The 15,119-nt window shown below is 44.2% G+C and overlaps 1 protein-coding gene across 1 annotated transcript in view; it reads right to left on the reverse strand.

The window, feature by feature from the left end:
- Positions 1 to 15,077, reverse strand: part of dok6 (docking protein 6) — a 36,777-nt gene extending 21,700 nt beyond the window's left edge. The window contains exon 1 of the mRNA XM_046066318.1: positions 14,951 to 15,077. Within this exon, the coding sequence (XP_045922274.1) occupies positions 14,951 to 15,016 (66 nt within the window). The 5' untranslated portion in view covers positions 15,017 to 15,077. The remainder of the gene's footprint in view (positions 1 to 14,950) is intronic.
- Positions 15,078 to 15,119: the final 42 nt, after the last annotated feature.

Below are 15,119 nucleotides of genomic sequence, written 5' to 3' on the forward strand. Positions count from 1 at the left end.
TACGGGAAATTTACATTATCCTACAAGGCTATTTGCTTGCATTTAAAGCCGATCAGGTGTAATATTGTATTCTTTTTTTTAGCAAGACCATAATAATGTTTACTTATGCATCACACTGAGTAAATTAAGAACACAAAGACAAGCCCCTTAACACACGTAGACTCACAGCTGAGGCTATCTTTGGCTGCACACTGTACTGAATGTGCTTGGCAAGCAGGCTGATGAAAGGTAACAGCAGGAAAAGAACTCATTATAGAACGTGATTCAAATATAAAAAAAGGTAGGTGGGACTGTTTCTCCCCCAAGAATAACTTCATTTGGTCCCCTTTTGAAATGACAACTCATCTCAGAAGACCTGATTTGATACAATTTCTCTGGAGATTATCATCATGACTCAATTGAGTTAGGAAACAGTATGAGACTTTTATCGCAGAACTATACATGCTGATAACGACATTTGAGGCAATCTCTGATGGATGTTTCTCATTCATACAGAAAGAAAACTGTTCTGGACATTTTTTATCACATATGCGCACATAAAAAACACCCATGCATTTACACACACACACACAGAGGCACACAAACTGAAAATAAGCTTAGCTGCAGAGTAGAGCCCCGAGGGCTGGTCTGTTGATTAATGAGGGGAGGAAGGCGAGGAGAAGAGGATGAAACAGAAGTGTTAATGGAGCTATGATAGATTCCTCTAGGCCTGGTGTAGGTGAGTCTCCAGTGTATCTGCACAACGTAGCAGTACGGTCCCACAGAGAACTGTAAAGCCCTAGCCCTGCGTGGGAGGTGAAATATGTGGATCAGATGGACTTGAATACGGAGCAAAAAACACTCAACTTTCAAAATCACGCAGCTAACACAACCGAGGGAATTAATTCAACTGTGAGTCAACACTATTAGAATACTGTACAAGATAGAGTATCAGCCTTGAAAAATAATTGACAACAAATATCCAGCGAACAGAAATATCCAATTTGTTGACTGTCACATTGCCGAAATGTAACATTTAATAGCCTGAATAAATATTCAATAGTCTGTCTTCAGTTCATTGTCAGGAAAGCAAAAATCTCTATGACATCACATCACAGATAGCATTGAAATAGTCTGAAATAGAAACGGTATGTCCTAAATAACTACTTACTGATGTGAAAGAAAGTGGTACTACTAAGCTAATAGACTTTCATTTTAAATTCATTTTGGATAAAATAGGCAATTCATATATCACGGTAAACTGTACTGAACCTGCTCACTGTTGCCTTTTCATTTCTACAGAGATGAAATTACAAAACAAGTCTGTCTTTTGTTTTATATAATTAGTTTTTCATATATATGTTAGCTTTTTTGTTACAATTTATAATATTGTACGCATGTTTAAATCTGCAATGAAGTTGTGGTCCACTTGGGGCACCAGAAACAAGCTGTAAAGACACTAACATATTATCGCCTTTTAAGTTGATACAGCAAACAGGCATACAGTTGCCTATTTACACATTCTGCAGATACAGAGCAACATTAGCATTTATTTAAACGTGTTTCTTGTCACCTGCTGAATGAAAGGCCAATTAACTCTCCATTAAGCTCTGTCTTTGGTTTGGTTTGAAAGCTGGCTGCTAGCCAAGTTGTACCAATACTTGTTTTTCTCAGCCAGACCAACTGAAAAATGAACTTACTGAATACAACACGCGACATTCTGCCAACGATGTTGAGTAATACAATGTCTTGGCGCTAACCTCAAACCCTCATCTTATCAGAGTGCTTTCTATCTGTCTGTATCTTTGCCTCTGTTGTCTCCATTCCACGAGCATTCAGTATTGTCTTCTTTTGTTTATTTTGTGGTATGCCACTACGCTTAGTACAATGACCACTGCCTCCACCCGACTGAGCTTGAGCTTGATATTATGGATGACAATTTTTGTCCCCCTGGTCCCTTGTGGCAATTTCGTGCATGAGCGACTTGCTAACTTTGTCTGTATATTGTTTAGCACTGGGCAGATAGCGTACAGTTTTTTGAGTTTTCTTTGCTAAAATCTGCTGTCTTTTCTGGCCAAAAATGATGAGGGTGGCGAGAGTCAACCAAAACAGTAAATTTACAGCCTGTAAAACCAAAACAATGAGCTGAGAGTCGCTGTAAAGCTCAATAGAGCTGAGATGAACTAAAGTCAGGTGATAACTCTCTTTGGGTTCATCGTTATGAGCAATCACTCAAACATATAAATCGATGCGATTCACTCTCACTCACTCATCGTCAACCACTTATCCGTACAGCCAATACCAGCTGATATCGGGCAAATTCTGCAATTCAAGCTCACTATATGTGCTGTAATGTTCTCTTTACTAAATATACAAATCAGAATGCCAGAATGAAAATTTCTTGGATAATATGGTTGTTCTCCTTTTGCTTAATGTATGTCTAGTCTGTTGTCAGGGTGCAGGGTCTGTGGGGATTGGAAATATTAAACAGCCATGAAGAGAGTCTTCTTCTACTGAGCTGTGACTTCTCCCCCAAATAGGATTAGAGAACTTTGCACTTTACAAAGCAGCTCATTAGAAAACATTGGGAACACAATGTAGTTACGGACAGGGACAGCCTGGTGTAACGTGTTTGTGGATGGATTTCAGGCAGTGAGACAGAAGCAAGACAGAAGAGACGGAAACAAAAGTATTGAAAGTATGGTCCTGTCTGGTGTTTTGAATGCATGGCTATGAGTGAGGGCAAGAAAAGAGTGTTGATACAATGGAGCATTATTAACCCCAAGTCTTTTTATGGTGCAATACTTAATGAATTGGGTTTCAGACATTACTAACTACTAATAACAACACTTGTCCCTGTTCATGACAAAAAGCTTCTCTGATAATTAGGAACAACGGGAATCAATGATGTGAAATGGATGTGAAGTGGAGTCCCGGCAGAGATTTATTTATGAAAGCGGCTATATAATAGAGGCACATTTTTCACTGTGAATAACGACTGTTGGGCTGTTGTTCCCATATCCTGCTAGACACACAATTCATCAGAGCCAATAAGAGCTGGTAATTCGTCTTCAGGTCTTTGTCTGATGGAGGAAGCTGATGAAAACCAAAGGAAATGACCACACAATGCATAGCCCTGCATGTCTGTGAATTAATGCACCAAGTCTGAAAACATCTATCACAAGAGGAGCTGAAAAGTAGGCTACATGCACCCACAAGGCACAAATAAAATCATAAACAAAACTGGGCATGTTAAAAATCCTCAATCTGCTACAGTTTCAATTTCTATTTGGCAATCAGAAAGCCGGAGTGGAGAGCACAGCTAATTGTGGCCACTGTATGTACGAATCTAATAATTTGCTTATTGATAAAATCTGATTTTTTTTCATGACGCCAAGTCACATATATCCATGTTGTTCGAAAGTCTCAGTTGCTACCAGTCTAACATAACTGACTATCTTTTCTACGCTCCACTGACAAGTACAGTTCATGGGGTGAAAACTCTCTTGATGTCCACTATTTTGGACAGCCTGTCATTGTTAATAGTGAGTGCATGAAAGTGGCAAGATCCTATCTTAAATGGCTGTGCCATCTTGGACAATAGACACATTGTTCTCCGCTGCTTTGCTTCTGCTTTGGTGGGTGCTTGTGCGCCAACAAAAGGGGGAACATACCCACACACCATCACAATACATGCCATCCACGTATAAAGGCCACTGGTCACTGAGCACAAATACCCACTTGTAGGTCAAAAACAGCTGAGTGAGACAAAAGAGGGATAACACAGTTTAATAATTGTTTTATCTGTAGACAGAGATGGGAGGAGAGCACCATGGGGTCCAGAAAAGTACTTTAAGAGTAATAACTCCTGATTTTGTCTTCATATTTAATGGCTAGAAAATGTTTTATCTGCACCATTAATGTCTTTATCGGTCCACTGGAAACTGCAAGCTTAGCACCAGACTCAGTGGTATCAAAGGTCTCGTTTTTTTCTTTCTACAGATGAAATCTTTCTAAATAGTTGGAGTCCAAGTTGAGGCATCCCCTCTGAGAAGTCACTTTGTGGTGGATTACCTTTAATTACAATTAAAAGTCTTGAAAGTTGTGTACTGCAGGCCTCAAATTTACGACAAAATGTATATACGTGAATGGATAAATGTATATATATTTGGTGTACAGGTACATGCAATTTAACAGTCAAAATGATGATGAAAACTAATGATAATTTTCATTAATCTGCCAGGGGGTGGTGATGGCGTAGTGGATAAGAAACTTGCCTTTGGTGTGAGAGACCTTGGTTCAATTCCCCACCGTAACACCCACCAATGTGTCCCTGAGCAAGACACTTAACCCCTAGTTGCTCCAGAGGCGTGCGACCTTGTAAGTCACTTTGGATAAAAGTGTCAGCTAAATGTATGTTGCAATTATTATTTCTATTCATCACTTATTAAATGGATCGTTTAGTCTGTCAAGATTGTGACTAAATGCTCATTTCATTTTCCTTCGGCACCAGGCGATCTCTTCAAATTGATTGTGTTGTCCGACCAAGTCTCTAAAACTCAGTTGTTGATATCAAACAAAAGAAAAACAGTGGATCTTCACATTTGAGAAGCTGAAACCCGAGAGTGTTTGGTGCGTTTGCTAAAACAATTGATCGATCTATCTATCAAAATAGCTTTCTTTTCAGCTCAAAATTGAATTCGTTTTCCAACTGTACTATTTACATACAGAACCTCATTTCTTCCCCAGTAGAGCAAAGATGGAAAAATGTATGAATTTCACATTTATCTCATGAGTAAACATTCACAATTAGTGTCTAACCACAGAGCCAGTATAGCTGGTAGGAGTATTACACCATATAATGTGTTCAAATACTCACAACGAATTACCAGTATTCCTTACTGTCTGCTGTATTGCGGCCACTTAAACTTCCCTCAAACCTTCCTACACGACTAAAGGTGGTAAGAATCCAATAACTACTCAGCCACAGTAGTTGTCACTTGTTTTTTCAGTCCTTACAATACAGAAGGGTTATTTTCCCCTAAACAAACTGTATGCATGCCGAAGATTGCAAAATGGTTCACTGGTAGAAAAAGTAATTTTAAAACCCTGCATCACTTCTGTGAGTCTATAAACAGGAGAGTAAACCATCTTCTTGCAAATGATATCTTTGTGTTTGGATGATGAATTACTTAAACTCTCAGTCTGCAGCTCCGATTATTGGTTTACTGATTATTTGTTTACATCCGTACTTTTGGCTGATTGTATTTTCACTCCTCATTCTGGACCGGACGTAATGCATTTTTAATAGGTTTTTTTGCTTTGACATTTCCTGGTTTGACCAAGGCGCTCTCATAACTGCACTTAGATGACAGAGTACAACTTTTCCCCTTTCAATTTTATTCTTACTATTACGAATTACATTATTGTTTATTATATATAAATTATATGTATATGTTTCAGAAAGTTATATTTTAACTTGAGCTTGAATTTAAAGAAGATCAGGCAGAAGTTAAACCAGTTGCTGTCCAGCACAATGGCACACCCCCTGATTTTAGGATGTTCAACAGCACCTCTGAATCTCCAAAATGTATTCTAGCTCACTGTTGGTGCTTTAAAAAATCAACACAGCTCACTGTCTCAGTTTCAAAATATCAACAGTGAGCTGGAAGGGGAATTTGGGGATTTGGTCTGCTATTGGGCACCAAAATCTGGGAGAATACAAGGTAAGGTGGTCTAGCCTTCATAAATATGACTGTCATCTGATTTTTAAAGCGGCTATCACCAATATCTTTATATAACACTTGATCAAATGTGTGTAATGATAAAGATCTGCTAAATCCACTTCACCAGCTAAATGCTAACTTTGTATGTCTGCTGTTTGGTGCACAGTGGGTTTTTTAGAGCTAGAGCTATTGTTAATATACAAATGTTAGTTATAACCACTTTAAATAACTGGAATGAAGTAAAATCCTTCTTTTTCTTCTGCCCCTGTTGTTACTGCACATTTGTTTTTATGTAAAACAATTTAACGTTGAGTTTATTGCAGGTATTATTGCTATGGGTAATAATACTGTGGTGTTACTGTGGTAGGAAATATCATTTTAACAAGAAGCTATTTAAGTGTGAAGTCTATGTGTGAAGCGCTCTGGGGTCTCGTAAAATATTACATATCTACCTCGAAGCCAACATCTGATCTACAGCTCCTTTGAAGTGTCACACCATGTTTGTGAATGGAGAGGCTGAATGGCAGGCAGACTCACCTGCAGCAAACTTAAATTGACCATTTTTTTGTTAAGTTGGACAGACGCAGACGGGGAGAAATATTCAACAGCTGACCTTTTCTCTTTACCACAGTGATCCTTAACCTGGGAAATGTGTACCTGGGAGGCTGAGGCTGACACACAAATTACTCAAAGGTCATGTTATTCAGCTCGTCAAGAGGAGTCCATCCCGTTGATAGCATCAGCTGTTTTTTTTTCACCCCGGGAGGGAGAAAGGAAGAACTGCGTGGGTGATGGCAATATCACTACTGCTGTTTCTTAGACACTTGCAGATATGATGTGTTTTCTCTGTGCAGAGACACTCGTTAGTTTTTTTTTGGCTCCTGTGAGCATTTAGTTTGTCTCCATGTAGTTGAAAAAAATACTGTATGGTACAAAGCCACAGGATTAAAATTAATTGAGAATCCACACACTGTTCTCTGGCAGCAGATTGTTTACTTGTTTGTCGGGTGCATGTGTGTGCCAATTCTTCAATGGCGAACCAACCGAGTTTTGTGTGCATGTGTGTGTGTGCGTCTGCCTTTGCACAGTGTCGGGGGGAATAGCCTGTTGGGGTTATGGAGGGTGCAGCGTGGGGTGATGAATAGGATGCTTTTGTGCTCAGTCTCTCAGCTGTCTGCAAAACCAGTGAAGGAGAGAAAGGTGAGAGAGAAAGGGGGCAGGAGGTGAGGTAGATGGCCAGATAAAGGGGAAGAAAAGAGATGGAGATAAAATAGAGGAGAAGAGATCAGAGAGTGTGGGGAGTACAGGTGAGATGTGGGCAGAGGAGGAGGGGTTGGGTGGAGAGGTGAGGAAGAGGAGGGGATTGTGAGAAAGGAAAGGGGAGAAAAGACTACTTGTGCATTCAAGAACACTGCACCCTTGTCTCCTCAGCCAAAAAAGAGACAAAGAAGTTGGCTAATGTAGGAAATCGTTGCCTTTCTTGTTGGTGGAAAGAGAAAACAAAGGTCCGAGGAAAAAGAGAAAAAACAGAAGAGAAAGTGCCCCGGTTGGTAATTTTGATTACTCGGCAGAACACAGACCTGACCTCGTGGCCTCAACCTTCACACATGATGGGGTTTGAAAATGAGCCAATCACACTGACGGATGCTGATGAGCTCAGCCGAAGCTGTTGTGTGTGGCCACTTTAACACATATCGCATAAAGAGAACCATTGGACTGTACTGCTTTTCTAATGAAAAATTATGTATAATACATTTCAAAAAGGCACAGCAATACAATAGAGACAGAGGCGGGAGCATTAGAAGGTCAACTGTGATGCAAAGTCTTGATATGTGATATTTGAGAGACCTTTAAAGCACACAAAAAAGAAAACATTAAAAAAAATCATCACATGAGGAGGAAAACACCCAGGAACTTTCTGGCCTAAAACACCAGCTGAGAAGGTACAGCCAGTTACTCTGACAGGTAGGGCCCGGTCTTGAACCTCAGTACTTTAGTTGGTACCTATCTGAAATGTGTCTGCAGCCCTGGATAGCCCAGCAAAAAGTCTCAGAAAACTGAAAGCTGAAACGATTAGTCGATTTAACAAAAAGTTAATGTGTAATTATTCTGATCTATTGTCTGGATCCAGCTTCCCCACTGTGGGGTCTTGGTGCTTTTCTTCTTCTCCTGTGATAGTAAAGTGAATATATCTGACTTTCACACTGTTGACTAGCAAAACAAGATCTGAAGCTGGGCTTTGGCAAAATTTCCAGACATTTTACAAAGTAAACAATGAATCAATCAATCATGAAAAGAATCAGCAGATTCATCTGTAATGAAAATAATCGCTGCAGTTCTACTGGATGGTTTTTGTCATATTGTTTACTTGTTTGACTCACAGTAATTGTGTTTTGGATTTAGGGAAAATTGTTGTACGAGTGAGAGAAAGCAACACAAAAATGTAAGGTTATTAAAACATTTCCAGCCGACAAGAGCTGAAGATCAGCTGGCCAGACTCACGCCTGTGTAGCCTGAGCGTCAGAGGAACGTGATTTTTTTAACGAGCTTTATTATTGTAATCAGCTGTTCCGCTTGTTTTGGATAAGAGGAGACAGACTTCGGCTCTGTGTAAAAACTTCCTGACTGATGAAAACTTAAGACGACAACTTCGGATCCAGTATTTAGCGTAACTCCATCAGCTGTTCGCTGTAAACACACCGCTGCACACTTGCTGCTGTTTCCAAGCAATACATTTAATGCCGACGTACGATCTCAGGCGATCAGCGAGACTTGTGTGCTATCTGGCTGTTGATTGTGATTTATTGGTTTGCAAACAACGGTCAACAAGAGAGGAGTAGAAAAATAGCCGACACGCTCGATTTAAAGCCAGTAGCCTCTACTCTCCCATTCAGAAATTCACTGCAAGGCAATCCCCGACCCCCCAAAGTACTTTCGATACTACCCCCAAGCAGGTACTTTTTGGGTGGTAAAATAAAGACCCTAGAAATAAATTTAGACCCTGGTCCCTTCGGTGGAAACGCAGTGAGTTCCAGTGAGTGAGTTCCTAGTTTCGGGGTATAGTTCTTTTGGTCGAAACGCAACTTAAGTTAATTAGTAGATTGAGGATTATGAATTATTGAATGAAACTACTCCAATCTTATTGGTGTTGCTAGAACGGTAGCGTGTGACGGCGTAACCGGAGGCGTATATAAGCACGCCCGCACACAGGATACATTAGCCCTTTTCTATGAAGCAAGGCACTCCAGGCTGGGTGAGGTGTGGCGGACCGACGCAGTGTCTCGTTCCCCTTCTCGGGGAACAAGGGTTACATACGTAACCCGAGACGTTCCCCTTCGAGCGAACTCGAACTGCGTCGGTGACGACACTATGGGAACGAGATACCCACTTAGGCCGCGCCGAAACCCCGCCTGCCCCCAGCGTGCAGAACCTGACGGCACGACTAGGAGGAGAGCGCACGGGTGCTGGGTGCAGAAGGAAGGTCCAGACTGTAAAACCGGATGAAAGTGTGAGGGGGGGCCCAGCCAGCCGCGTCACACAAATCCTGGAGCGACGCCCCTGCGAAGATCCGGCCCTCCGCCTGGGACAGCAGGTCTCTCCTCAGAGGGACCTGCCAGGGCGGGCCCTCCAGGAGCGATATTAAATCCGAGAACCACACTCATGCCAGCCAAAACGGGGGTACTAGTAGTAGGCTGACGCCGTCCTGACGGACCCGCTCCAGAAAAGCGTACAGACGCAGCCTCTGCCACGTCTGCACCATGGCATCCAGCGAGAGGGAGAACCACAGGGGACAGTGCGTAGTCTCTCAAGACGCAAACAAGTCCACGTCTATGGGGCCGAACTTTTCGCATAATAACTCCACCACCTCGGGGTGGAGTCTCCATTCCCCGGGCCTCAGCCCCTGTCTCGACAGCAGGTCTGCTCCCTGATTCTGGGTCCCAGGGACGTACATTGCTCTGAGGGACAGCAGTCTCTGCTGGGACCACAGGAGGATCTGATGTGCCAGTTTGCATAACGGGCGTGAGCACAGACCCCCCCGGTGATTAAAATAGGCCACCACTGCCGTATTGTCAATTCTGACAAGGACGTGGCGACCGCGGAGGGCGGGCAGGAAACTCCTCAGAGCTCTGAATACCGCCGACATTTCCAGGCAATTTATGTGCCAGGAGAAATGATGCTCCTGCCAGGAGCCTCTCACAATGTGGCCGTCCATGACCATGCCCCATCCCGTGAGTGAGGCGTCTGTCGAAATAATTGTTCGGCGACAGATTGCTCCCAACACGGGCCCTTGGGACAGGAACCAAGATTTCCTCCATACAGACAGGGAACGAAGGCACCTGCTCGTAACCCGTATCAGACGGAGCGGATTTCCCCTCGGGGAGAATCCCTTGGATTTTAGCCACCACTGCAGGGCTCTCATGTGCAGTAGTCCAGGTATTTATACTGGACGCTGCTGCCAGGAGACCCAACACCCTCTGAAAGTGTTTCACAGTGATGGCGCGGCCTAACTGCACTCTGGTCACTGACGACAAAATGGACTCGACGCGTGCGGGAGACAGGTGGGCCCGCATCGTCGTTGAGCCCCCCTACTCGAAACCTCAAGACCTCTTTCCCCGAGCCCGCCGAGACTGAATGACGGTCCTCAGACCCGTCTTCTCGGGGGGCTGTGGGCGAGAGCACCGCCTCGCATCCCAGGTTTGTTGAGGGGGACTAAGGGAAGCGACGCTTCGCTTCTGGCTCCGGCGGTAGGAGTTAGACGAGGGCTGAACTCGTCTCTCTTCAGCTGGGGGAGATATTGCTCAAACGCCTCTCCCTGCGTTTTAGCGAGCTTAAACCTGCTGACGACAGCATCCACTGCCTCACCAAACAGGCCAGTAGGAGAGAGGGGCACATCCAGGAGAAAAGCCTTCTCCTTCCCCTGGATGCCCGAGAGGTTGAGCCACAGATGGCGCTCCGTAGCCACCAATGCTGCCATGGAGCGGCCCATGGAACGGGCCGTCTGTGGGCAGAGTGTTAAGTCCGTAGCTCTACGGAGCTCAGTCAGGTCCTCCTCAGAGGGACCTCCCCCTAGGTCACAGTCTTTGAGAAGATTGGCCTGGTACGCCTGCAAGATGGCCATAGTGTGCAGGCTTGCACCAGCTCGACCCGCTGCAATGTAGGCCTTGCCCACCAAAGCGGATGTCGTCCGACACGGCTTGGTGGGGAGCGCCGGTGTCTGAAGGAATGAAGCGAGGGTGGGAGAAAGATAGCTCGCGAGCGCTTCCTCCACCCGAGGCATCGTTCCAAAGCCGTGCTGCTTAGTTTCTGTCACGCTGCTGTAGTCCAGCAGAGGAGACGCAGTCAGCCGTGCAGAGCAGCTTATTTTTATTTTTTTTTCTCTTGGTCTGGCAGGAAAGAAATGGCAAGGATCGACGCTGGGGTGGCGCTCAGGCTGCAGAAATGCTCATTGAGGTTACTGCCGGCCCGCGGCTCCTGCCCCGCCTCTCATAGCTGGGCGCGGACTGATGACGTCGGCCCGGCTCCCGGAACTCATCCTCCATGATGCTAAGCACGTCTAGCTCCTCAGAATCAGACTGTGCAAGCCTCTCCAGACTCATACCTCGGGCGGGAGAAGCCGAGAAATGGGCTCCCGAACGGGGAAGAGAGGAGGCGGAGTCAGCAGACGAGGACCGGAAAAAGGCCTCAGCCGTGCCGACGCCCTCGGAGATATCACACTGCGATCCCCATGACCGTAGCCGCCACAACGCCTCAGCAACCGCGGGGCCTGAGCCACAGTGAGAGCGCATCCGACCGTCTTCCAAAAAGAGAGCCGCACGAGACCTCAGCACCCTCAGGGACCAGGCCTCGCCATGGCCGCAGGCAGCCCCCTCGAGAGCTGCCTGGGCGTGCGACATCCCCAGACAGGAAACACACATCTCATGAGTCTTCCCAGCCGCGATGTAGCGTGGGCATGGAAAAACACATTGTCGGAACTGATTACCAGACATGGTCTCTACTGCTTCGTCAGGACTTCCAGGTAAGACAACAACGTTCTCGATAGTGGAGCTTCCAAACATACTCAGAGTGCCTGCTGAATAGAAAGAAGCTAATGTTTCCTGTGTGCCGGCGTCACACGCTACTGTTCTAGCAACACCAATAGGATTGGAGTAGTTTCATTCATAATTCAGCCCTGCCACGCCCAGAGGGGTTCCCATAGTGTCGTCACCGACGCATTTCAAGTTCCCTCGAAGGGGAACTGCTGTTATAATTAGCTCAGTTAGCCTAGTGGTCATCTGAATCAGCCTGGACTGGGAGCTCGGAGCACTTGGGGAGTGATTTGTGTTTAACATTACACCTCTACTCAAGCACTGGAGGTTTTCAGGCCAGGATAACATCAGTGAGCGGCGCTCCCAGTAAACACGGCATGACGGGACAGAACACAGAGACAGACAGGGAATATAGTACCAAGATGATTTACAGAGTTTGCTGATGGACAGATACCTTTACTTTTTGCTAAACCGCTAACTGTATGTGTCTGTGTCTGTAGCTAGTTAGCTCGGTTAGCAGTGCTGCTAGCTGTCCTTTATTAGCTGAGTCAGCCCCGGGGTGCAAACAGTCCAACCCAGGAAGAAAACCTTGGTCTTGTAACGTTATTCCCTATCGTCAAAATTGGCCTCTGTCGGTTTCGGAGGCTGTGTTCAGTCCTGGTCTGGCCGTATTGTTTACTCACTGAAAGCGTGGGGCATAACGCACATTCAGCGCTATTGGCTACTGTAAATGCCAATCAATATCTGCAACAAGTCCCTTCCTGTCTCTGTGTTTTTAAATATGCAAAAGCAAACAGCACATTATTTCATTGGGAGATTAAATCAAAAAATATATATTAAAATATTATAAGAACAAAATTAATCATTTCTTTGTTGTTTAAATGAATCATTAGGCTATATTGTATATGACTAATAAAGTAGTGTATAGCCCAAACATTTAATCCATGCATTTAAAAAAAGTAATCAATAATAAAAATAATCTTTTCTTTCTCAAAAAATCTTATATGTCTTAAAGGAAGGGGTCAAAGAAGTTTTGTTTTAGAACCAATAATGAAAATCAGGGATCATATCAGAAAGTACTGAAACATTTCAAACAATACCCAGCAGCCCTCGCTACAGGGTGCATTTTAGTGACGAGGAATCCTAAGAAGCAAAGAGGCTAGTGCGTCTCCCTGTCCATGTTACTAAATCAATGTACAATGTATCAGGATTATGACGCCTAAAGTCTCTCTTCAGCCGTACACATGATTGAGCTGTTGACTCATCAAAAACTGTAAAAATAAAAATAATAAATTTAAATTTGATGTTTGGGATCAGGCTGCAAATTAACACTTTTTTGGATTTTAGCCAACTCCAAGTATTATTCCTCTCCACACAGATGTGTATCTTTCCAGACAGCCCACGCATGTGTGTTTCCGTCACACATTTGGATTTTCATCTCTCTCAAAACACAACACAAAACACTTGAAATTACGCCACTTAGCACTGATGAGGTGTTTTTTTTTCCCCACAGAAAAAGATCACAGTACCTGTTGATTCAGGCATACAGATACCCATTCCTGCTGCATTTCGTTGTTGTTTTTTCTTCTAACTGATTCAGAATGAGAATTGGCCTGGAATAACTAACCCTAGTGTGGATGGATAAATGCTTTCTATCTACCCACACCGGGGTCCTCTGAGGCCATCGCAGCATGGCTTTTCTATGATGAAACAGCAGCGTGCGGTGGAGGGCTGAGGGAGTGGGCGATCGGGACACAAACTGCTTTTCTCCACAAACAGCAGGATGAGATGTGGAGCTGGCAGCGATATGGCATCCATACCACGAGCACAGCCAACACGGCACACGATCCTCACTTGCTTTGCAAAGTCATAGGCTCCCCCCTCACACACACACACACACACACACACACACACACACACACACACACACACACACTCTTTTTTTCCGAATGCACCTAGCTAATAGCAATAATACAAGAAGTAAATAAACTGAGCCAACTGCATGTGAGCAGGCTCATTTGCATGTTAACAACTACAAATGTCTTGCTCTTTCATTTGTTATACCAGCAAAGGTTTCTCTTACTCAAAAACAATCACTCTTTAAGAGTAATCACAGATAGACTCGGTAGCGGCAAACAAAAGCAGAATAGCTTTGATGAAGCCAGGTGATGATGTGAGGAGGCAGACATCATTAGCCTCCATCATCACACTTTATCACAAGAGAGGGAGTGTGCCCGCTCTAGAGTAATGAGCTGGAAGTATGAACAAAAGCAGATGGCTTTATGAGTCAGAAAATAAGGCACCCGTAATTGAAAATATATCATTCCATTTCAATTTAAGCAGTCAAGCCATTTTTTCCCTCCCTCCTTGCTCAAAGTAAATCCATAATCAAGGCATTGAAGGGCTGTCATCACACCCAATCAGTTGGTTTCATTGAGACTTTTCAGTACTGTGATTAATTCATCATGGCCGAAAGAGAGTTAAAGTACAGTACTGATAACAGGCTGACTTCCAGGCAATTTGTACAGTGATAAACGACATTCCCAGATTTGCTATTATGTTGTCCTTCCTAGAATCCATAAACATGGTGTTAATATGCACTGCAATAAAGAGACTTATAATAGCCTGTGGTGCTCAATTGTGAGTCACCTTATTAGACTCAGTATGCTCTGGTGTGGTCTGTGCAACATAATACAATTAGCTATTTACTATAGCAGTTTGTACCTCTTTCTGCCCCCTTTTTTTTCTTTAACTACAGCTCTGGTTGAAAAGATGTGCCATCTGCCTAAACTCTGACACAGTCAGAAAACAAGATGTAGCCTAACTTTCTCAATGAAAATAAAGCCACAGGCTACAAAGCAAAAACAAAGGTTCAGGCTGAGGGGAGATCTGCACATGACAGCAGCTGTCAATCATCTAGACTTTGCCAAAATCTCAGTATGTGCAGAAGTGTTTTGTTGTTTTTTGTTGTTTTTTTGTTTTGCACAATGCACTGAGAGAAACTTGGCCGCAGTTCGTGCTGCTCTAATCTGTTTTTCCTCTTGAAGAGCTCACAGCAGGACGGCTGCCTATGGAGCAATTAAAGCCTCTTTCTTAATCCAGCCGTCCCTGAAACAACTGGAACTCCTCTTCCTCCTCCTCCTGCACAACCACCACCTCCTCCTTCCTCCTTTCCTCCAGCATCGCGCTACACAGCAAGTGCAACAGTAGCCTACTCACCCCCAGTTTCTTACTCCGTATCCTCACGTATCCCTGTTTGACTATGTCGTTGAAGTTGGAAGCCATGGTGAGGGGAAGCGGGTAGCTTCCTGCCCGAGGTGAAACAATTCAATAAAGTGACCCCTTTTTTTGGGGGGGGTGGGGGGGGGCGGGGGCGGGGGTATAGAAA

Source organism: Micropterus dolomieu, linkage group LG01, assembly GCF_021292245.1.
Source record: "Micropterus dolomieu isolate WLL.071019.BEF.003 ecotype Adirondacks linkage group LG01, ASM2129224v1, whole genome shotgun sequence".
Lineage (NCBI taxonomy): Eukaryota > Metazoa > Chordata > Actinopteri > Centrarchiformes > Centrarchidae > Micropterus > Micropterus dolomieu.